A 25,325-nucleotide genomic window follows, 5' to 3' on the forward strand; every position below is an offset into this window, starting at 1 on the left:
AGTATATCCTTTTAATAATGAAGAAGGTACCTGCAAGGTAAAAAAAAATCCTCCCTTACCTTTGATCATACCCTAAATGATTAGGAAGCTGAGGAATATGATGAGTTTGCTGAAAAGGCTGGTCAGTCGAATCATGGCCTCACTGACAGGCTTGAGGAAGCCTATGAAATAGGTCAACCTGAAGTTTATGGAAATGGTACAGCAACAGATATCGTTAGCTGATAGATGCTCCAATGACTTAGAGCAGAAACAATTAAAAGAAGTCCTACTGGAATTCAAGGATATCTTTGCTAAAGATTCCTATGATTGTGGTCTGACTGACATACACATTGCCAGAATTTAGACTGATCCTGATGCACCTCCTGTTTATATATCAAGCAATATCGTCTTCCACTAGCATGCTATGATTCGCTAGCGGAAATAAGGAATTTCAAGGAAAGAGGTATTATAAGACCGATGCACAGTTCTTATAATAATCCTATTCTTGGTATTCTTAAACTGAATGGTCAATGGCGTTTATGTGCTGATCTCCGACAGCTCAATAAACGAGTATATATGTCCGGCTGGCCCATGCCATATATCGACCAATGCTTGGTACAAATGCAAGGTGCCAGGATCTTTACCACATTAGATTGCACTCAGGGGTATTGGACCATCAAGGTAAGCCCTGAAGACCAATATAAATTGGCATTTACTTTGGCAATGCCTGATGCCACAGAAAGAGGAAATTTAACTTACGTGGATGATATTTTTATGAGAAGTACCTCATTTGACAAGCATATCCAAGAGATTAGGCATGTGCTTAATCAGTTGACAGAGGCAGGAGTTAAAATTTCTTTGCAGAAAGCTCAATGGTGTCGTACCAAGGTCAACTTCCTTGGACATAACGTTATTTCGGAAGACCTAAATCCCCAAAAGAAAAAGGTGGAGGCTGTGATAAAGTCTAAAACGCCTACCAATGTCAGTGAATTGAGGTCATTTTTGGGTATGATGAATTACTCACGTACGTTTATTGATAATTATGCTGAAATCAGTAAGCCACTGTTGACATTGTTAAAGAAAGATGGGGGAGGATCAGGAACAAGCCATGATTGAGCTTAAGAGAAAACTTACTCAGGCACCATGTCTTGCATATCCAGAGGGGGGTAAACGCTTTTATCTGGAAACTGGTTTTACGAATCTCAGTATCAGTGCTGTCCTATATCAAAAGCTAAATAAACTGCATAAAGTTATTGCTTATGCAAGTAAGTCCCTGTCACCTGTAGAAGTAAAGTTTCATGACTGCGAAAAAGCTTTATTAACCACAGTATGGGCCCTGCAGAATTTTAGAAGTTATATTCAGGGTGAGAAAATCATAGTTGAAACGGCACACCAACCCCTCCAATATTTACAAAGTGACAAAATTAGGGATGGAAATTTATCAAACAGCAGAATTACTGCTTGGACCTTGTCTTTACAATGGTGGCCCTTAGAATTCCGGTATAAACAAAATAAAAAGTGTACGGTAGCTCAAGGACTTGCAGAAGTTCATGATTGTGCAGCTCCTTCTCAAAAGGAAGAGCTAGAAGATGATTTCCTATAGGAACAAAAATCTCCCCCTTATAAAACATATGATGAAGATTATTGTACTCTACTTCCATGTGTATTTTTTTTTTTATGCACTTATATAGCACCACTATATTCCACAGCACTTTTACAGACATTAGCATCTATCTGTCCCCAATGGGGCTCAAAATCTAAGGTCCCCATCAGTATGTCTTTAGAGTGTGGGAGGAAACCAGAGCACCTGGAGCAAACCCACACAAACACGGGGAGTACATACAAACTCCATGTAGGTGTCCTTGGTGGGATTCGATCCTAGGACCCCAGCGCTGCAAGGCACCAGTGCTAACCACTGAGCCACCGTGCTGTTCATGTGTATATATTGATGGAAAGGAAAGAAAACTAGTGGCGGGAATTGGAATTACTTGGACAGATTAATTCCCCAATGTCTCAGTAGTATATAGTATTGGTGCTAAAAGTAGCCAAGTAGCCGAGTTAGCCGCTGTATACCAGACTGTTCAGATTGCTTTAAAGCATAATATTAAAGAGTTTGTCATAGTCACTGATTCTAATTATGTAAGGCACAGTTTTGTCGAATATATGCCCACATGGAAAAGAAATAATATATTGCGGTCCAATAACAAACCTGTGAAACATGCTAAGTTATTTTGTGCCATAGATGAGTTAGTTCAATGTAATGGTCTAGTCCTTTATCGGAAAAAGACTAAAGATCATTCCAAAACCCAGAACATGGACAAAGAAGGTAATGATCTAGCCGATAAACTTGCTAAACAAGGGGGAAGGGGCGGAGCTAGCGCTTGCACAGCATGGACGCTTGAGGCTGCAGTTCCGTGACTGATATCACCACCGAAGCCCTTTAACACAAGCTGGCACATCGATCATGGTGAAAATCGGAGGTCCCAGAACCGGAGACCAAGCCACACAAGACAGGGGAGCTCCCACCACCGGGGAGATGGATAAATTTATCAAGAAAGCAGCGGCGCTGCATGTATCCAGGGAACCTAAGATGGCGATGACCCTGGCTCGCGCCCCGCGCTCTAAACACTCAGAGCTGCTGTATCAAGCTGTCGGTGGGGAAGAAGACACAGATAGCCTCCCTATCTCACGTACCTTCCTGAAAGAGATACTATCCTCCTCCCTGGCTTCTGCCCTGGAACCTTTAAGCTCCGACCTAGTTGCTATTAAGCAGGAAATATCACAAGTGGGTGGCAGAGTGGATACACTTGAAAACACACAGGAAGCCATCATACGGCACCAAACAGAAGTGTCCCAACGTTTCCAGGTCATTCAACATAAGATGAACTGCCTCTACAATTCCCTGGAGGATTAGGAAAATAGAGGTAGGCACAATAACTTGCGATTCCGCAGTGTCCCCGAATCTGTGGACACAGGAGATATCCCAAGCACTGTGGTGCAAATATGCATGTCCCTCCTAGGCCCAAAAAAAGCCCATGAGGCTATACTAGAAAGAGCACACCGAGCTCTAAGGCCTAAACCTGCTGCCTCAGCCCCTCCAAGGGACATTATATGCAAATTCCTCAGCTTCCCAGTTAAAGAAGCTGTCATTTTCAAAGCCCGACAATCCGGCAAAGTGTCCTGGGATGGACACGTCATCCAAATCTACCAAGATTTAGCCCAATCCACCCTGGACAAAAGAAGAGCCCTAAGACCACGGACAAGCTGGCTCAGAGATCACAGGATCCCTTACAGATGGTCCTTCTCATTCGGTCTGTCATTTATGTATGATGGTCGCAGACTCTCCCTGTCCAACTATGCTGATCTGGACTTAATTTACGACCATCTCCAGATAGAACCCCTCAAGATTGAAAATTGGGACCCCATTCAGGACTTGTCCAACCTTCCTGAAGTACCCCATCCAGGCATCTGGGAACGCCAACGCACCCCCAAACGTCAAAAGAGCCCTAGGAACCCTAGAAGAACAACTCCTAGAAGACTCCCTATGGACAACTGATTATATTCTCACTTGATCTCTCATGTCCGCCAGATCTTTAGCCATCTGGTGATTACTAACGTTCTTTTCTCTCCCCCAATTCCATTTTAGGCGCTACCATGCCTACTTTCCAACTAGTATTGTTATTGCTGTTCTTTACCAGTCATATTGTTATTCCTTATGTTTTAGGGTGTATATTGATCTGCAGAGCCTTCATCTCCCCCCAGGGGAAAAAAAACATTCTATGTCTATCCGTGCTGTGTAGAGGGTGACGAATCATTGTCTCTTGTGGTGAGATGCGACGGAATAGCACCATTCACTTCATAACACTTCATGGCTGAATTACGAATTACCTCTTATAATGTAAAAGGCTTTAATGCCCCTTCCAAACGTTGCTAAATCTTCTCCGAATTAAAAAAAAGAGGGCTGCTCCGTCGTTCTCCTTCAAGAGACACATTTTAGATTCAACCACTATCCAAACCTCTCCTACTCCTATTTCCCCACCTGGTATCATTGCGGAACTAACTCATCCGCTTCTAGAGGGGTCAGTGTGGGCTTCAGTAAAATTACCCCATTCATTTACTTGGATCATATTCAAGACCCTGAGGGCAGGTTCATAATTTTAAAAGGTAACATAGCGAACCAAATATAAACGTTTATTAATGTATACGCTCCAAACATCAACCAAGCTTCATGGCTCCACAAAACTCTCCAGACGATTGACCACTTCAGAGAAGGAGTGACTGTAATGAGGGGGGACTTCAGCCTTACTTTGATCCCTCCAGTTGACTCCTCTTCCCAAAAGTCTGCTATCTCAAATAAGGCTCTAAGCAAATTGAGAAAATCTGTCCATGATCGGCGCTTGGTTGACGTCTGGAGAACCTTAAATCCTAACACTAAGGACTATACATTCTATTCCAATCCGCATGGTTCATATCAGCGCTTGGATTATCTATTGGTTTCCTCTGAACACATTCAGTTATGTTCCAAGGCCCAAATTGGCTCTATCAGCCTATCTGACCATGCCCCTGTATGGGTTCATATTCTCACTCCCAACAGACCTATGAAAACGTTTAACTGGAAACTTAACGAACAACTGATCCAAACCCCAGAAAATAAAGAAAAGGTCTTTAAATGGTTGAGCGATTTCTTCCCATCCAACAACACCCCCGATATCCACCCCTACACCCTTTGGGACACCCATAAGGCTTATCTCCGGGGTCAACTTATAAGCTTAGGCTCCTATACCAAAAAAATAAGACTAGCTCGCATTGACTCCCTCCTGAAAGATATTAGGGACATTGAGACCCTTCATAAAAGGTCCCTTCTAGACTCCCATTTAACAAAATTAGCGATTCTTAGAGCCGACCTAAAAAACCTGCTAAACACTCAATCTGCTAAATACTTCCTACACCCACAATATAAATACTTCGCCCACGGAGACAAGGTGTCCAAATTTATGATGTCTAGAATCAAAAAAAGAAAGGCCCAAAACTTTATTTGCAAAATTCGCAGTGATGAAGGTAATATGCTCACTAACACACAAGACATATACCAAAGGTTCTTGACATTCTATCGCTCCCTATATAACCTACCTCTCCAGAAAGAAGACACCTTGTGTTCCACACATCAAGATTCGATAAACATTTTCCTCCGATCTATTAAAATACCCCAAATTAACGAAGCCCATATAAATGCCCTAAGCTCTCCATTCACTAGTGATGAACTACTCCTGGCCATCAAACAACTCCCTAAAGGTAAGGCCCCTGGCCCGGATGGGCTCTTTATTACCGCTCCTTTAACTCTGTCCTTCAGCCATATTTGCTTAATGTCTGCAATCAAACCTTGCAGGGTGACCCTCTCTCCCAAGAGATGGCAAAAGCCAATATTACCATCATCCCCAAAGAAGGGAAGGATCCAACTGAGTGTGGTAACTACCGCCCTATATCTCTATTACATATCGACCTAAAGCTATTAGCTAAACTACTAGCAAATCGCCTACTCCCTCTTCTACCCCAGCTTATCCATAGAGACCAAACAGGTTTTATTAGAGGGAAAGGATAACACAGCAAGGGTACTGAACCTAATGCTCCACGCCTCGAAATACCACCTCCCCTTAGTCCTGGTCAGCACCGACGCCGAAAAAGCATTTGACCGAGTTCATTGGAATTTCATGTACAGCACCCTGAAGCATTTTTGAATCCCAGTTGCTTTTATACTCGCTATCCAAGCTATGTACACTAATGCCTCGGCGTCGGTGCTGATTAATGACACTACCTCACAACCTTTTCCCATAAGGAATGGGACAAGACAGGGCTGCCCCCTCTCCCCCTTGATCTTCATCTTGATAATCAAACCACTCCTTGTTCTCATACGGTCAGAGAACGACATTAAAGGCCTTAAAATAGGAGATCAAGAACATAAAATAGCAGCTTTTGCTGATGACCCCCTAATAATGTCCTCCAACCCTGAAACCTCTCTCCAGTCTATCTATTTTATCCTGGAGAAATTTAGCTTTCTCTCCAACTTAAAAAAAAACATGAATAAATCCCACATTCTTAGCATAGGGCTCAGCCACAGACTCAGATCCAAACTAATCCTCTCCTCCCCTCTTAATTGGGACGCACCCTACATAACATACTTAGGAGTTAAAATTCACCCTGATCTCCCATCTCTATTTAAACTTAATTATCTCGCTCTACTAAGCGCTATCAAAAATCAACTAGAAGCTCTAAACCCCCCTTTGCTATCATGGTTTGGACGTAAAAATATGGTCATGTCACTTGTCCTACCCAGACTAAACTACCTCCTCCAGGTCCTTCCCATCCCTATACCCAACTCCTTTTTTCAATCCCTGGAGAAATCTATTTGCTCCTTCATATGGAATGGCAAAAAAGCAAGAATTAAAGGGGTTTTCCCACTTTGCTAAATCAGCCTCACCTGCAGCCAGCTCTGCTGGTAACTTCCTGGTTTTCTGCAGCTAAGGCTGGGTGGCTTTAGACAGCTAGAGTGAAGGCCGGCCACACCTCCTTATGACATCACACTGAGCACTGAGTTCTTACGTGCTCGTTCATGTGAAGAGTATGACTCATCAGTCTGCAGTGTCTGTGAGGGGAATGGTCACTCAGAGCCATGTGAATTGAGCTCAGTGTACAGTTTTACACATAAAATCTCTGTCTGATCTTTTACAAACCCATTCTGTGCATCAAAAACTATAATTCCATATTATACATTAGCCCAAAAGCTTGACCGACCCCCACCCCCCAGCACTGATGCAAATTTGTTTCCATTACAGCTGTACTCCAGTTGTGTATAAACCTCACACTATGTATCTTTATAGATGCATATACAGCTCTGCTACATCTGTCTGTTTATCTCTTCAACCAGCACTGTGTCAGAACAGCAGCATATTCAGCTCTACTACATCTGTTTCTCTCTTCAAACAGCACTGTGTCAGAACACCCGCATATTCAGCTCTGCTACATCTGTTTTTCTTTCGCCAGCATTGATGCTGACCTGCCACATATACAGCTCTGCTACATCTGTTTCTCTCTTCAAACAGCACTGTGTCAGAACACCCGCATATTCAGCCCTACTACATCTGTTTCTCTCTTCAAACAGCACTGTGTCAGAACACCCGCATATTCAGCTCTACTACATCTGTTTCTCTCTTCAAACAGCACTGTATCAGAACAGCCGCATATTGAGCTCTACTACATCTGTTTCTCTTTTGCCAGCATTGATGCTGACCTGCCACATATACAGCTCTGCTACATCTGTTTTTCTATTCAACCAGCACTGTGTCAGAACACCCGCATATTCAGCTCTGCTACATCTGTTTCTCTTTCGCCAGCATTGATGCTGACCTGCCACATATACAGCTCTGCTACATCTATTTTTTCTATTCAACCAGCACTGTGTCAGAACAGCCGCATATTCAGCTCTACTACATCTGTTTCTCTCTTCAAACAGCACTGTATCAGAACAGCCGCATATTCAGCTCTACTACATCTGTTTCTCTTTTGCCAGCATTGATGCTGACCTGCCACATATACAGCTCTGCTACATCTGTTTTTCTATTCAACCAGCACTGTGTCAGAACAGCCGCATATTCAGCTCTGCTTTCACAGCATTGATTCTAAACCGCCACATACACATCTCTGCTAAATCCGTCTATTTCCTTCACCATTAGTACTGTGACTGAACAGCGCTTATTGCTCTGCTACATCTGATTCTATATTTCACCCACATTGATTCTAAACCGCCACATACACATCTCTGCATATCTGCCCCATAAGTACCTTCTCCATCCGCCCCTATAAGTGCCTCCTCCATCCGCCCCCATAAGTGCCTCCTCCATCCGCCCCCATAATATAGTTGCCCCCAGTGTACATACATATAATATAGTTGCCCCCAGTGTCCATAGATATAATATAGTTGCCCCCATTGTGCATAAAATTCATATAGTTGCCCCCAGTGTGCATACATATAATATAGTTGCCCCCATTGTGCATAAAATTCATATAGTTGCCCCAGTGTCCATAGATATAATATAGTTGCCCCCAGTGTCCATAGATATATTATAGTTGCCCCCAGTGTCCATAGATATAATATAGTTGCCCCCATTGTGCATATAATTCATATAGTTGCCCCCATTGTGCATAAAACTCATATAGTTGCCCCAGTGTCCATAGATATAATATAGTTGCCCCCAGTGTCCATAGATATATTATAGTTGCCCCCAGTGTCCATAGATATAATATAGTTGCCCCCATTGTGCATAAAATTCATATAGTTGCCCCAGTGTCCATAGATATAATATAGTTGCCCCCAGTGTCCATAGATATATTATAGTTGCCCCCAGTGCCCATAGATATAATATAGTTGCCCCCAGTGTCCATAGATATAATATAGTTGCCCCCAGTGTCCATAGCTATAATATAGTTGCCCCCAGTGCCCATAGATATAATATAGTTGCCCCCATTGTGCATATAATTCATATAGTTGCCCCCATTGTGCATAAAACTCATATAGTTGGCCCCAGTGCCCATAGATATAATATAGTTGCCCCCAGTGTCCATAGATATAATATAGTTGCCCCCAGTGTCCATAGCTATAATATAGTTGCCCCCAGTGCCCATAGATATAATATAGTTGCCCCCATTGTGCATATAATTCATATAGTTGCCCCCATTGTGCATAAAACTCATATAGTTGGCCCCAGTGCCCATAGATATAATATAGTTGCCCCCAGTGTCCATACATATAATATAGTTGCCCCCATTGTGCATAAAATTCATATAGTTGCCCCCAGTGTCCATAGATATAATATAGTTGCCCCCATTCTGCATATAATTCATATAGTTGCCCCCATTGTGCATAAAACTCATATAGTTGGCCCCAGTGCCCATAGCTATAATATAGTTGCCCCCAGTGCCCATAGATATAATATAGTTGCCCCCAGTTTACATAGATATAATATAGTTGCCCCCATTGTACATAAAATTAATATAGTTGCCCCCATTGTGCATAAAATTCATATAGTTGCCCCCAGTGTGAATAGATCTAATATAGTTGCCCCCAGTGTCCATAGTTATAATATAGTTGCCCCCATTGTGCATAAAATTCATATAGTTGCCCCCAGTGTGAATAGATCTAATATAGTTGCCCAAAGTTCTATATAAAAATGCCCCCATTGAATTCACTATCAACCCCCTTTATTGCAGAGTTTTCAATAATCGTTGGTCGATTAGTGGGCCAGTAGATATTATACTTACAGTATCCCGTTCCTCCGACGTCCGTCCGCTCACTCCGCTGACTCACCCGAACTGTTCAGATGGCCGCGCATGCGCAGCTCTATCTAGGACGCAGTGGATATACTGCCCATGCGCGGTCGTGCGCGTTCATGTAATGGAGAGGCCGGCCGATTATTTCTTAGCCTGTAGTTCCTGTAGCCGGCCGTATCCATGGGACACCAGAGTAAACAAAGATTTCTAATAGAAGCTGTTTGCAGAAGATTGAATCATTTTTTTTAAAAGACATATATAGGCATAAATGTTCAATGGGGGAAAATAAATGTGGGTAAACCGATTTAATGAAGTGGGAATAACCCTTTAATATCAATACTTTACAGAGACAAAGAACTCAGGGTGGTATAGGCCTTCCAAACCCCCTTTTATATACAGTTGTGTTCAAAATTATTCAACCCCCAATGCTGTAAAGGGTTTTAGGGAATTTAGTGTACATTTGTAATTGTGTTCAGAATGAAATCTTACAAGGACTTTTTAAAGAACCAAATGCAACTAAAATGACATCAATTATTTTTGTAATACAGTATTAAATGTTTTTTTTTGTGATTTCTTCATTGACACAATTATTCAACCCCTTAAAGACTACCACTCTTAAGAACAGAGGTTCATTCAAGTGTTTTCGATCAGGCATTGAAAACACCTGTGGATGTCAAGGAGCAGCAATCAAGCATAATAAGCACCAATTAGGCAGATTTAAAAGGACTGTGATACTCAGCTCCTTCTAGACATTTACTGGTGTGTTTACAAACATGGTGAAGTCAAGAGAATGGTCCAGGAAGACAAGAGAAGAGGTGATTTCTCTTCACAGGAAGGGCAATGGCTATAAGAAGATTGCAAAGATGTTAAACATACCAAGAGACACCATAGGAAGCATCATTCGCAAATTCAAGGCAAAGGGCACTGTTGAAACGCTACCTGGTCGTGGCAGAAAGAAGATGCTGACTTCAACTGCTGTGCGCTACCTGAAGCGCAAAGTGGAGAAAAGTCCCCGTGTGACTGCTGAGGAACTGAAAAAAGATTTGTCAGATGTGGGTACTAAAGTTTCAGCTCAGACAATAAGGCGCACACTGCGTAATGAAAGCCTCCATGCCCGAACTCCCAGGCGCACCCCCTTGCTGTCTCCAAAGAATAAGAAGAGTCGACTGCAGTATGCCAAAAGTCATGTGGACAAACCACAAAAGTTTTGGGATAGTGTTCTGTGGACTGATGAAACAAAATTAGAACTGTTTGGGCCCATGGATCAAAGCTATGTTTGGAGGAGGAAGAACAAGGCCTATGAAGAAAAGAACACCTTGCCTACTGTGAAGCATGGCGGGGGGTCAATCATGCTTTGGGGCTGTTTTGCTTCTACAGGTACAGGGAAGCTTCAGCGTGTGCAAGGTACCTTGAATTCTCTTCAGTACCAGGAGATATTGGATGAAAATGTGATGCAGTCCGTCACAAACCTGAGGCTTGGGAGACGTTGGACCTTTCAACAGGACAGTGATCCCAAGCATACCTCCAAGTCCACTAGAGCATGGTTGCAGATTAAAGGCTGGAACATTTTGAAGTGGCCATCGCAGTCACCAGACTTAAATCCGATTGAGTACCTCTGGTGGGACTTAAAGAAAGCAGTTGCAGCGCGCAAGCCTAAGAATGTGACTGAACTGGAGGCTTTTGCCCATGAAGAATGGGCGAAGATACCCATAGATCGCTGCAAGACACTTGTGTCAAGCTTTGCTTCACGCTTAAAAGCTGTTATAACTGGAAAAGGATGTTGTACTAAGTACTAAGATTGAATGTCACTTGGGGGTTGAATAAAACTGATAATGATGTGAGCACAGAAAAGACATTTGTGGTTATTTTATTATAAATGTTATGTTATATTTGTCTGACTTACAAGTGCCTCTTTGATTTAATTGTAAACAAGATGACTGAAATGATCAAAATCAATGTCAAACTGGCCAAAACACTCAATTTCAGTGGGGGTTGAATAATTTTGAACACAACTGTAATAAAGCCATACTTCTTTCCAGAGTCCTGGACTGGCTTAGATGCCCTGAACAAAAGTCTTGGGTTGGTATGGAAACCCCAGAATATCTCTCGACCCTTAGAGCCCTATTAGTGGATCCTAACCACAACATCTTTCTAGTTCTTAAACACAACCCTTTGGTGACAGCTACTCTTGGGGCCTGGAGATGGTTCCAAAGCTCAAAGTGGGGTTTTCCCTCTCCCTCCCCCTTTGTCCAGATCAGAGATGTGATAAGTTAAGCTGTTACTAGACGACAAGCTAGGGCACAAACCGTAAAATAATGTGGATCAGTGGAATCAAGAGTCTACCAGTGAGGACTTGATTAAGAGCCAAAAAGAAGATCCTACAGGGTATAATTGGAATTTTCTATAAACATATTGAAGATCCTAATAATAATCCCATATTGGAGAATGATTATGCCCAAAAAGAAGATCTCCGATTATTTATGAATACCAAATCGCAATTTAGTATTCAAGATGGTTTATTGATAAGAACCTCTAAAAATGGTATTCAACAGTGGGTAGTTCTCACTACGTTTAGAGGCCTGATGTTACAGCATGCCCATGATGCGCCTACAGCTGGTCATTGTGGAGAAAAGATTACTTATTTATCACTACGCGATTATGCGTATTGGCCTCATATGTTGAAAGATGTGCAAATTTACTGTCAAGGTTGTTTGGTGTGTGCTCAATTTCAACCTCAAGGTCCAACGCATCGAGCCCCACTTCAGGAAAAGGGTTTTCCATTACCATGGTCCGATATCCAGATTGATTTTATTGGTCCTGTTACCAGGTCATCCCAAGGCAAAAAATACATGTTGACAGTCACTTGTGTATTTACCAAGTGGGTAGAGTGTTTACCGGCCCGTAATAACACTGCCGAAACATGTGCTGCTTAACTTATTAATCATGTATTTCCCAGATTTGGGTTACCATTGAGAATCGATTCAGACCGTGGATCACACATTGTAAGTGAGGTAATGTCCAAGATGTGGAAGATCTTGGGTGTAAAAGGGAAGTTACATATTGCCTATCGTCCAGCATCTAGTGGATCCGTTGAACTCTATAACCAGTCCATTGTCAATGTCCTGAAGAAGAATGTTAAAGAATCAGGTAAAGACTGGGACGTGAAGTTACCGTTAGTGCTCATGGCTATTAGAGCCACTCCAAGTACGGCTACCAAGATGTCGCCTTTTGAGCTGATGACAGGTAGGAAAATGGTACTTCCACAACATTTGCTGTATCGCACATCAGATCATAACCTGATCAATGCAGCCACGACACATCATTATGTGTAAAATCTACGACAACATCTTCAACAAGCATTTGCTTTTGCACAAAAAAACCTTGAGAATGCAGCCGTAAGTACTAAAACTTATTACAATCTTAAAACCACCAAGTAGGAATTTGAGGTAGGGTATAGAGTGTATCTTTATAATTTTGCCCAGGATTGGATAAAAGAGAAGAAGTTCCTTCCGTCATGGAAAGGTCCATATGGTATCATCAATAAAATATCACCTGTAGTCTACAAGGTAAAAATTGACATAAAAGATGGTTTCATAGAAAAATGGGTCCATGTAAATCAATTACAAGTGTGTCCTCCTAGGTCACAATTAAAAATATTGGAAGGTGAAACCGAAGAAGAGACGTAATCAGTATTTTAGAGAATATGATAGATGTTTGACCTTATGATTTCTCTCAGCTCCCAGATCTTTCAGATGTTGGGTTTCTTTGCGAGATATTTCTAAATAGCAAAGCTAGAAAATTATAAGTGTCAGTTAATAGGAATATGTATTTATACTCTCATTTTCTTTAATAGAAAAAGTGACTATCGAACTAAGACGTGATCCACCAAGACGATGATGATCATCAAGGCTACAGATGTCGTCTGGAGGGTGTTAATCCTTGGTGCCTTGTTTGGGATGGAACTTGTCAGCGAACCAGGTCCTTTATCAGGAGACGTGTTACAGATGTTCTGGGATTCGTATTGACGGAAAAGGAAAATTTATCTCAGGAAGTCTTTTGCGAAGTTTGGATCCTGGATATCCATTAAAAGTAATATGCAAAATAACTGTGGAGCCCCAGTTATCAACACAAAAAAAGCCAGATATCCTTCAAAGGAAGGAAAACCAAGCAAAGGGGTGTCTCCATTACAGAGATCACCCAATCCACCATTTTAAGTGGCCCCTATGTCAAGATCCCGCTCTTTTTCAAGCTTTATGGATGTGACGGGGAAGACCTAAGCCAGTTATCCATCCACAGACAGCTGTTTCAGGGTGTTGCCCCTCATCAGTGTGGAGTAGTATTCTGGATAACCAGGAGCAATGCTTTGGAGAATACTCAAACAAAACAATAGCTGATCTTAAGGAGACCAGTGAAAGAAAACACTGTGGAGCCTCATTTAGGAGTTTCAACACAGCAATCCAAACTGCATAGCTCCCTGGAAAACAGTAATATGCAAAATAACTGTGGAGCCCCAGTTATGGGTCTTCAAAACAGAGAAAGCCAGTTTTCTTTCACTGGTCTCCTTAAGATCAGCTATTGTTTTGTCTGATCCATTAAAAGGGAATTACTGTATATCCCAATTTTAGCTTGGGAAGGTACCAGAATGGTATATTGCGCATGTGAACAGAGCTCACGACAATAATGGCGTGATTTGTGCCAAATTCCGCTCTAGACTTGCATGCATGCCAAGACCATTGGACATAAAAAACGTGGGATGATGTACCTTTTTAGGATCTGAATAATATGTACCGTATAAATACAAGACTAATATGGAAGATTTAATGGACAGAGTTCCAAGAAAGACAATACCGTTTATTCATCAGAATGGATGAAAGGGAAGGACCTCCTGCAAATTAAAAATATATATTTTGATGGACTTAGGAGGTCCTTGGCTTGCAATGAGGTTTCAAAGCTGAAGGAAGCTTTTCACACACTTGGAAATTATATAGGGGAGGTTGCATCAACTGTTTCATTCTCTGCAGTTTTGCCTGTGCATAACCTTCAGCATGACAGGAAGATGCGCATTAAGGAATTCAATGTATGGCTTGGTGAATGGTGTCTAAACCAAGGGTTTGGCTTTGTGTCTCATGTTAGCTCTTGTTGGAATGGAAAAGAACTGTACAAGAAAGATGGTTTGTATCTTTATCTCAAGGGAATGGATGTCCTCAGTGAACAGTTCAAAGTATTTGCTAAGGAGCATTTAAACTAGGAAAGGGGGGCAAAAGAGTGATAATCCAGCAGTCCGACTGCCCCCTGGAACAATGCCAGAAGATGCCAGTAGCACATAGGTTAAGAAATGACAAGCTTAGAGTCTTGTCTACAAATGCTCGCAGTTTAGTGAATAAGATCAATGAACTTGAGTCTATAATGGCATCTGAGAATATAGATTTAGTGGCTGTTACTGAGACATGGTTCAATGGGAGTAATGACTGAGATATAACAATACCAGGGTTCTCTCTATATAGGAAAGACAGAGAAGGCAAGAAAGGGGGAGGGGTGTTGCTGTATGTGAAAGATAGCATAAAATCTAATTTAATACAAGTTAGCGAGACCAATTTAGAGTCAGTTTGGAAATGAACATTAGGAGAAGCCATCTTGTCTGATTTTGTCAAAAGGGCAATATGAGTTCAAACCCTTTGGACTTAGAATCCCTAACTCCGAGATAGAGTATTTGTGCAGAAATGTTTGTATAAGTATTCTCCTGAGAGGAGGGCCTTTAACACATATCATAAAAGTCTTTATGCCTTTACAGAGATGTATCATAAAATGCTGTCTGTAGTTACACAGATAGGTAACCAAATAGAAGAGTTTTAGTTTATTTTCAGTGAATAGAAATATGATCAAATTTAGTATTCATTGTAATGTTTATATTAATCCTCATATGAATGGATTTTGGGTTTTCATATATGTTCTAAAAATTTTATTTTTTTATATAACTAGAAGTTTCATAAAGGGAGATTCATTTAGTGTTAGAATTGAGGTGGAAATTCCAATGTAGTTTCTATGCTATGTCAGAGACTGTTTCTCCGAAGATCTCTGAAAAGGGGATTGTCAATGCAGATGTCTATACGCAAACAATGTCTTCATCAAGACAAAGGGCAAAGTATCACCTGAATCATGTTTTATCACAATGACTAGGAAAGGTGTTTAGTCATGTCTAGGAGTTGTGTACCTACAAGTCCTTCAGAATAGAGGTCTAATCCTGGATACACTTTTATATTTAGATTCTATTGTTCTAGAAGTTCTGTCTAAAATCCCAGTTAAAGATTATCCCTTCTTCAAATTAAAAAGAAAAATATAGAAAATGGCTACAATTGTCAAAACTTTTTACATAGCGCCCTAATGACATCTAGTGGTAGAGTAAAAATTAAGACATGTATTACGAAATAATTGGGGGATTAACATTTATGATGTCACTAGTTAATAGACCAATCCCATTTTTGAATGGGATATAAAGGTGACAGGAGCTGACAGAAGGAGGCCATCTGATCCCATCTGATAAACCTACCTGAGGAAATCATCAGAACCATCCAATGAACTAGGACCACCTATCTAGTCATCCAGGGGGATCCACGCATTCCTTGAGAACACCATTCCATTCCTCAATCTTTTCAAGGAGGACACAACCATCCGGGGACAAATAGGACCATACCAGTCTATAGTCCTGAATCTTGAAACTGATTTCTGCTAGCCAATACACTGGTATAGTATAAACTTTCCTATATTTTATAGGAGAACGAAAAGAATATATTTGCACACATATATATATATATATATATATATATATATATATATTCAATTAACTATATTTTGGGTGTAGAATCTGGTTTGGAATAAGGCTAGTCTGCAACTGCAGTATCATTCTGACTTTTTTCCAATACAGGGAGATTTATACATACTGTTGAAAATTATTCTTATATCACAGTATCATCTCCAAGGAACTGAGTTCAGTTCTATGAATGTATGGTTGATTTTATATATATATATATATATATGGATCATGATATAAATCTGACTTGAGTTTCATCTGAGACATCTGTCGGCTGAGAGAAATCAGGTATCAAAATAATTTAAAATATATTGTAGGGTATTATCACAATAAGGAATTCTAAGGAATATACGTATATCCTATAGGTTATTTTGGCTTTCTTAAGAGGTTGCATATCATTAATTAATTTTCATAATCTTATGGTCACCGATTTTATATTAGATTAATTTGCACTGTATTATTATTATTTTAATAAATATATATTTTGATTTACCACTGCCTTCTTTTTGTCGTCAAGATCACAAGCTCTTATTGGCTTGGTCTTTATGATAATAAGTTAGAATCTCCTCCCTTACAGATTCTAATTTATTTACATAAAGCATGAAGACTGTTAATCAGAGCAGTATAAATATTCTGACAGTCCTTAATAAAATGTATAGTTAGAGGGGTTCAGTCTTGTGTGTTAAGAGACAGATACAGAAACAAATTTATGTATATATGAAAGAAAACGTACATTTACACTTCATATTTGTCACACCTGAGCTGCGGCTGTCAAATTTAGCTCTGGAATGTCCATACTTTATGCTAGAAATTGGTTTCTAGCTTAACATTGTTTTTATTTCTTCACTATATATTGTTTAGTAGCTATTAGAATGCCACAAGTTTTACTGCAGAAGCAATATATGGTCAAATGTATGCTCAAGGCTCTTCTAATTAGAGGTTTGGTTGTTTCAGCCAAATTCAATGAGTCAGATTTACTAATCCTATAAATGGTGTAAACATAGACATGCTGTCTAGACATGCATCAGGCTAAATGATAAATTATTTGCATGGCTTGATGCTCGTTTAACTTATTTTAACTATTGGTTGGCTTAGTTTGAAACAGAATTTTACACCAGACCTTTGTGCTACACTTTGCACATTAGGTCATACCTCTTTCTTGTGAAACCACTCCCCATGTCAGCTACATACAGATCTTTTCTCTAAATCAATTTAAGCCAGAATATAGGTACACACATCATCATCTATAGGCCATTTTGTAGATTTCCAAACTATGAAGCCAATAGATACAGAGACAAACTAATAGGCCATACTGAAAAGTTCAATGAATTTCACATAATTACCAGACTTTGGCCATATACCAGGAGATCAGAAGTTAGCTCAACAGCCTAAATTATGTTTGTGGTAGATATCCTTTTCAGCATTACACTTCACTGGAATTAAGTGGAGTAACCTAAACTATGAGCAGCCCAGACCATCACTGCCCCTACATCAAATTTTACAATTTGCATTGTTGTTTCCATCAGACCCATGAGGCTTACATGCTTACTGCAACTACATTCAAAATTCCCCTTAGGCTATATTCACATGGGCAAAATCTGCCACTGATTCAGCAGTGAGAAATGGTCGGTTTCCACTGTGAAATCCACATTCAAAACACCACCAACAACTTCCTATTGACTTCAGTGTAGAAAAAAATGTGCACAACAAAAAATGACTGAGAACGAAGTAGTATGTTTTTTCTTTGAAGCAGATTTGATGGTGGTTTTCCATAGAAATCAATGGTATGGGGTAAAGTACATTGATGAGTAGGAGGCTTCAAAAAGACCTGCTTTCAGCTGATGATTCTGCTACTGATTGGCCACAGATTTTACTGTTTTGGATCTTGCCGTGTGAAAATAGCTTCACAATGGTCATGCATCTAACATGAATAGTCCTCTGTTCTAATAATTGCAGTGAAAACTGATTCCAGCATATAAAGGCAACAGGCAGTACTATTGTATCTTACCATTGGAATCCCGCTGATCAGGGTTATAGACTAGTCTACAATTGTCCCGATCATCTACGATACCATCATTGTCATCATCTGAATCACAGGCATCTCCTCTTCCATCCTTATCATGGTCTGCTTGGTTTGCATTAGGTATGTAGGGACAGTTGTCCAAATTATTTTGGTAACCATCATCATCAATGTCTTCATTGCTATCACACTGGTCTCCCACAAGGTCATTGTCCACATCAGTCTAGAAGTAAATCATCATTATAGAGTAGTCAAGCACAGCTAGGTATACAACAGGGAGCTACTGTAGTATATTTAAGTGTGAAAGAAACATCTAGATAAAAATGTGTAGTATAATTTCATTTTCTTTTTATCTAAAGTCCCAAATTATTTACATTTTATTAATTTATTAATTATTAATTTTATTGTATATTTTCACTCCATTTTAAATTTTAATATCTTAAAGGGAAATGTTAACTTGATTATCCACTATTAATTGCAATACTACATGAAAAGTACTGCTGGCACTGACCGCTTATTGGTACTTTAAATGTCTATGCTCAACTCAGTTTCCGTGCTTTGTCACTGCAAAATCCGCTGTAACACATTGCCAGAGCTTGCCCATATAATGGAGAGGATCACCTGAGCCCATACTCATGCAGAAGCATAGACAAGTACAATCTTTGTCGGATGATTGTGTAGGCCCAGCTTCTGAGCCAGAGACATAGCCATGGCACACAATTATTGCATGTAGTGATAAAGACCCTGCCTCCATGACATGATAGTACTAAATGGGGCATTAAGGACATGGTATCTCCTATTGCTAGCAGCATTGCTGTTCCAAGCACATTTTTCACTGGTAATATACACTCACCTAAAGAATTATTAGGAACACCTGTTCTATTTCTCATTAATGCAATTATCTAGTCAACCAATCACATGGCAGTTGCTTCAATGCATTTAGGGGTGTGGTCCTGGTCAAGACAATCTCCTGAACTCCAAACTGAACGTCAGAATCGGAAAGAAAGGTGATTTAAGCAATTTTGAGCGTGGCATGGTTGTTGGTGCCGGTCTGAGTATTTCACAATCTGCTCAGTTACTGGGATTTTCACGCACAACCATTTCTAGGGTTTACAAAGAATGGCGTGAAAAGGGAAAAACATCCAGTATGCGGCAGTCCTGTGGGCAAAAATGCCTTGTGGATGCTAGAGGTCAGAGGAGAATGGGCCGACTGATTCAAGCTGATAGAAGAGCAACGTTGACTGAAATAACCACTCGTTACAACCGAGGTATGCAGCAAAGCATTTGTGAAGCCACAACACGCACAACCTTGAGGCGGATGGGCTACAACAGCAGAAGACCCCACCGGGTACCACTCATCTCCACTACAAATAAGAAAAAGAGGCTACAATTTGCACGAGCTCACCAAAATTGGACTGTTGAAGACTGGAAAAATGTTGCCTGGTCTGATGAGTCTCGATTTCTGTTGAGACATTCAAATGGTCCGAATTTGGCGTAAACAGAATGAGAACATGTATCCATCCTCTGATGGCTACTTCCAGCAGGATAATGCACCATGTCACAAAGCTCAAATCATTTCAAATTCGTTTCTTGAACATGACAATGAGTTCACTGTACTAAAATGGCCCCCACAGTCACCAGATCTCAACCCAATAGAGCATCTTTGGGATGTGGTGGAACGGGAGCTTCGTGCCCTGGATGTGCATCCCTCAAATCTCCATCAACTGCAAGATGCTATCCGATCAATATGGGCCAACATTTCTAAAGAATGCTATCAGCACCTTGTTGAATCAATGCCACGTAGAATTAAGGCAGTTCTGAAGGCAAAAGGGGGTCCAACACCGTATTAGTATGGTGTTCCTAATAATTCTTTAGGTGAGTGTATAGTGGTCAAACCCTGTAATGAAAGCTGAAGTTTTATAAATTTATATATCAAGCATATATCATGCAAGTATTAAGAGAAACTGCACAAAAAACAACAATTACATTTTATATACCTTGTTTTTCACTCCCCCCCCCCCCCCAGACACAAAGTAGGGGAAAAATTTAATTGCGTTTTATGGGTTGAATACTAATAAATGTTTCCTTTATTCGGTTACACTTCCATATCTGGAAAAGACTTTCGTAAGGGCGCTTGTTCCCAATAACTGACATGCAAACAGAAAATGCAAATCAGCCAAAAAAACATAAAAACACTTGTTTAAATCATTGGTTGTATTTTGCACTAGGCTGTGCGAAAGACCTTTAACCAATTCAAGGCAAGGCCATTTATCTCCCTTCCTGACCATCCAAATTTTAATTTTTTTAAGTGACACATGGGGCTTTTCTATTTTTAGCATTTTTTTTTTTCAATTAAATAATGGCATTAGGAAAAATGGCTTCCAGCTCATGTTTTTTTTTTTTGCCTTCCTCTTGATCAACTTGGAGGATAACTGGCTGAACTAATTGGATGGATAGATTTTTTCTTTTCAGCTTTACAAACTATGTTACTATTACCAGGAAAAATGTTCCCATTTTTTAATTTTTTTTGTTACTAGCACAATATTCAACTAAAATATATATATTTTTTTAATTATGTCCCCTTTCCATAATGTTCATTTTGATATATGGCATGTATGAGTTATGGCTGGCAAGGGGTGAGGCTTGAAGCTGCTGTGTGGTGTTCTTTTAATTTATTTTACACTTTGTGTTTCCCCATAAGGTCATACAAGACCTTTGGGGGATATTGAACATTACACTTTCAAATTTTTTGCTGATTTCTCCTATAACTGGGGCTGAAATAGTAGCTCCTGGTTCAGGGGAAATGCAGCAGCCGAGAGTTTGTACACGGCTGTACAACCTCACTGCAGAGCTGATCTAGCTTTGCCCGGCTATTATATGACTGCTGGTACCAAAGCAGAAAGTGTCACGGTTAAAATTCATCTCTGTCTTCATTATAGGGAGTCCTGCTGTCAACATCAGCAGGCTCTTCTCTCACGCAGCTGCACGACTAGCATGCAGGTGCAATCTCTGCAAGTATGTTTAAAAATGTTTATGCAGATTTATATACACTGCTCAAAAAAATAAAGGGAACACAAAAATAACACATCCTAGATCTGAATTAATTAAATATTTTTCTGAAATACTTTGTTCTTTACATAGTTGAATGTGCTGACAACAAAATCACACAAAAATTAAAATATGGAAATCAAATTTTTTAACCCATGGAGGTCTGGATTTGGAGTCACACTCAAAAGTGGAAAAACACACTACAGGCTGATCCAACTTTGATGTAATGTCCTTAAAACAAGTCAAAATGAGGTTCAGTAGTGTGTGTGGCCTCCACGTGCCTGTATGACCTCCCTACAACGCCTGTGCATGCTCCTGATGAGGTGGCGGACGGTCTCCTGAGGGATCTCCTCCCAGACCTGGACTAAAGCATCTGCCAACTCCTGGACAGTCTGTGGTGCAACGTGACGTTGGTGGATATTGCGAGACATGATGTCCCAGATGTGCTCAATTGGATTCAGGTCTGGGGAACGGGCGGGCCAGTCCATAGCATCAATGCCTTCGTCTTGCAGGAACTGCTGACACACTCCAGCCACATGAGGTCTAGCATTGTCTTGCATTAGGAGGAACCCAGGGCCAACCGCACCAGCATATGGTCTCACAAGGGGTCTGAGGATCTCATCTCGGTACCTAATGGCAGTCAGGCTACCTCTGGCGAGCACATGGAGGGCTCTGCGGCCCTCCGAAGAAATGCCACCCCACACCATTACTGACCCAATGCCAAACCGGTCATGCTGGAGGATGTTGCAGGCAGCAGAACGTTCTCCACGGCGTCTCCAGACTCTGTCACATCTGTCACATGTGCTCAGTGTGAATCTGCTTTCATCTGTGAAGAGCACAGGGTGCCAGTGGCGAATTTGCCAATCTTAGTGTTCTCTGGCAAAAGCCAAACGTCCTGCACGGTGTTGGGCTGTAAGCACAACCCCCACCTGTGGACGTCGGGCCCTCATATCACCAAAATGGAGTCTGTTTCTGACCGTTTGAGCAGACACATGCACATTTGCGGCCTGCTGGAGGTCATTTTGCAGGGCTCTGGCAGTGCTCCTCCTGTTCCTCCTTGCACAAAGGCGGAGGTAGCGGTCCTGCTGCTCGGTTGTTGCCCTTCTACGGCCTCCTCCACGTCTCCTGATGTACTGGCCTGTCTCCTGGTAGCGCCTCCATGCTCTGGACACTACGCTGACAGACACAGCAAACCTTCTTGCCACAGCTCGCATTGATGTGCCATCCTGGGTAAGCTGCACTACCTGAGCCACTTGTGTGGGTTGTAGACTCCGTCTCATGCTACCACTAGAGTGAAAGCACCGCCAGCATTCAAAAGTGACCAAAACATCAGCCAGGAAGCATAGGAATTGAGAAGTGGTCTGTGGTTACCACCTGCAGAACCACTCCTTTATTGGGGGTGTCTTGCTAATTGCCTATAATTTCCACCTGTTGTCTATCCCATTTGCACAACAGCATGTGAAATTGATTGTCACTCAGTGTTGCTTCTTAAGTGGACAGTTTGATTTCACAGAAGTGTGATTGACTTGGAGTTACATTGTGTTGTTTAAGTGTTCCCTTTATTTTTTTGAGCAGTGTATATACAGGGTGGGCCCTTTATATGGATACACCTTAATAAAATGGGAATGGTTGGTGATATTAACTTCCTGTTTGTGGCACATTAGTATACGTGAGGGGGGGAAACTTTTCAAGATGGGTGGTGACCATGGCGGCCATTTTGAAGTCGGCCATTTTGAATCCAAATTTTGTTTTTTTCAATAGGAAGAGGGTCATGTGACACATCAAACTTATTGGGAATTTCACAAGAAAAACAATGGTGTGCTTGGTTTTAACGTAACTTTATTATTTCATGAGTTATTTACAAGTTTCTCTTTGTTTACAACCATTGACATGTCGCCGAGGTTAACACGTGAGGTGCGGATACAAATTGTGTTGATGTCTGGTGAACGCAGTAACCGGGTCATTGCTGCAGATTTCAATGCAAGACACCCTACGAGACCACCCATCTCCCATGCTACAGTTAGCAAACTGCTTGCTAAGTTTCGTGAAACTAGTTCAGTGTTGGATTTGCCAAAATGTGGACGCATGAAATCTGTCTCTAATGAAGAAACATCAGTGGCTGTCCTAGCTTCATTCAGCAAGATCCCACAGCGTAGCACTCGCCGCATGTCACTGGAGAGTGGCATTAGTCGAACATCCCTTCGGCGGATAATAGCTACTCACAAATGGCATCCTTACAAACTCCAGCTACTGCAGCATCTCAACGAGGATGACCCAGATCGCCGCACTGAATTTGCAGAATGGGCAAAACAAAAATTGGAACAGAACCCTCAGTTTATGCAGAAGATTTTGTTCAGTGATGAGGCAAACTTTTATGTGAATGGTGAAGTTAACAAACAAAACCACCGCTATTGGTCTGACACTAACCCACATTGGATAGATCCCTCCAAGACTGTTAGAACAAAAAAATTGATGGTATGGTGTGGTACATGGGGTACAAAGATAGTGGGGCCATTCTTCATCAATGGAAACCTCAAGGCCACTGGATATGCAAAATTGCTACATGATGATGTGTTTCCCTCTTTATGCACTGAAGCTGGCACGTTCCCTGAGTTTTTCCAGCAAGATGGTGCACCACCACATTATGGGTGTCAGGTCCGAGCATTCCTAGATGAACAGTTTCCTGGAAAGTGGATTGGTTGTCGTGGGCCAGTTGAATGGCCCCCAAGGTCTCCTGATCTGACCCCCTTAGACTTTTATCTTTGGGGTCATCTGAAGGCAACTGTCTATGCTGTGAAGATACGAGATGTGCAGCACCTGAAACTACGGATACTAGAAGCCTGTGCTAGCATTTCTCCTGCGGTGTTGCTATCAGTGTGTGAAGAGTGGGAGAAGAGGGTTGCATTGACAATCCAACACAATGGGCAGCACATTGAACACATTTTATAAGTGGTCAGAAACTTGTAAATAACTCATGAAAGAATAAAGTTACGTTAAAACCAAACACCATTGTTTTTCTTGTGAAATTCCCAATAAGTTTGATGTGCCACATGACCCTCTTCCTATTGAAAAAACAAAAGTTGGATTCAAAATGTCCGACTTCAAAATGGCCACCATGGTCACCACCCATCTTGAAAAGTTTCCCCCCCTCACATATACTAATGTGCCACAAACAGGAAGTTAATATCACCAACCATTCCCATTTTATTAAGGTGTATCCATATAAATGGCCCACCCTGTATATATCCGATGTGGTGAAAGAAAAAAGTGATCTTTTATTCACCCGTGCAACGTTTCAGTCCGCTTCCTGGGACCGTTATCATAACGGTCCCAGGAAGCGGACTGACACGTCGCACCGGTGAATAAAAGATCTTTCACCACATCGGATGTGCTGCAGTTTTTCTTTTTGCTACATGTGTGAACGACTGGTTGCGTCTGTACCGCACTCCAGATTTACATTACGGTTGGTGCTGCCTTAGACTTCTCTCTAATATATATATATATATATATATATATTATATATATACACATATAACCAGAGAAAAGAACAGCACCTCCACACAGAATCGCAGGTGCAAGCTACCAAGGCAACAATGTATAAAAACACAAAAAAATTGTTTTTATACATTGTTGCCTTGGTAGCTTGCACCTGCGATTCTGTCTGAAGGTGCTCTTATTTTCTTTGGTTATATGTATGTATAGAAGAGAAATAAGGTGTCCTCTGTGGAACTTAGCACTCCCCACCCACCCCCTGGTGCTTTTAGTCAGAGTAACAATGGAACTGGACACTCCGTGTTAGAGTAGGTCCCATCTGATTAGAACCCACCTTGACGTCTGGTAGATGGGCCCGACATATTTTTGATCAATTATATGCGCTAAGAGCTTCTACCCCGCTTAATAGTAAGTATGTATTTGACCCTGTTCACACATTAACCTGTTTACCCAGTCTTACTGCATTTAGTAGTGTACTGCTACTTTTTTTGTGTTTTTATACATTGTTGCCTTGGTAGCTTGCAACTGCGATTCTGTATGGAGGTGCTGTTCTTTTCTTTGGTTACATGTACAGTCGTGGCCAAAAGTTTTGAGAATGACACAAATATTAGTTTTCACAAAGTTTGCTGCTAAACTGCTTGTAGATCTTTGTTTCAG

At 41.1% G+C, this 25,325-nt stretch overlaps 1 protein-coding gene across 1 annotated transcript in view; it reads right to left on the minus strand.

Annotated features, from left to right (window-relative positions):
• Positions 1-25,325, minus strand: part of THBS2 (thrombospondin 2) — a 305,556-nt gene that overhangs the window by 105,291 nt on the left and 174,940 nt on the right. The window contains exon 17 of the mRNA XM_040429332.1: positions 18,117-18,351. Coding sequence (XP_040285266.1) covers positions 18,117-18,351 — 235 coding nt within the window. The remainder of the gene's footprint in view (positions 1-18,116; positions 18,352-25,325) is intronic.

Source organism: Bufo bufo, chromosome 4 (assembly GCF_905171765.1).
Source record: "Bufo bufo chromosome 4, aBufBuf1.1, whole genome shotgun sequence".
NCBI lineage: Eukaryota > Metazoa > Chordata > Amphibia > Anura > Bufonidae > Bufo > Bufo bufo.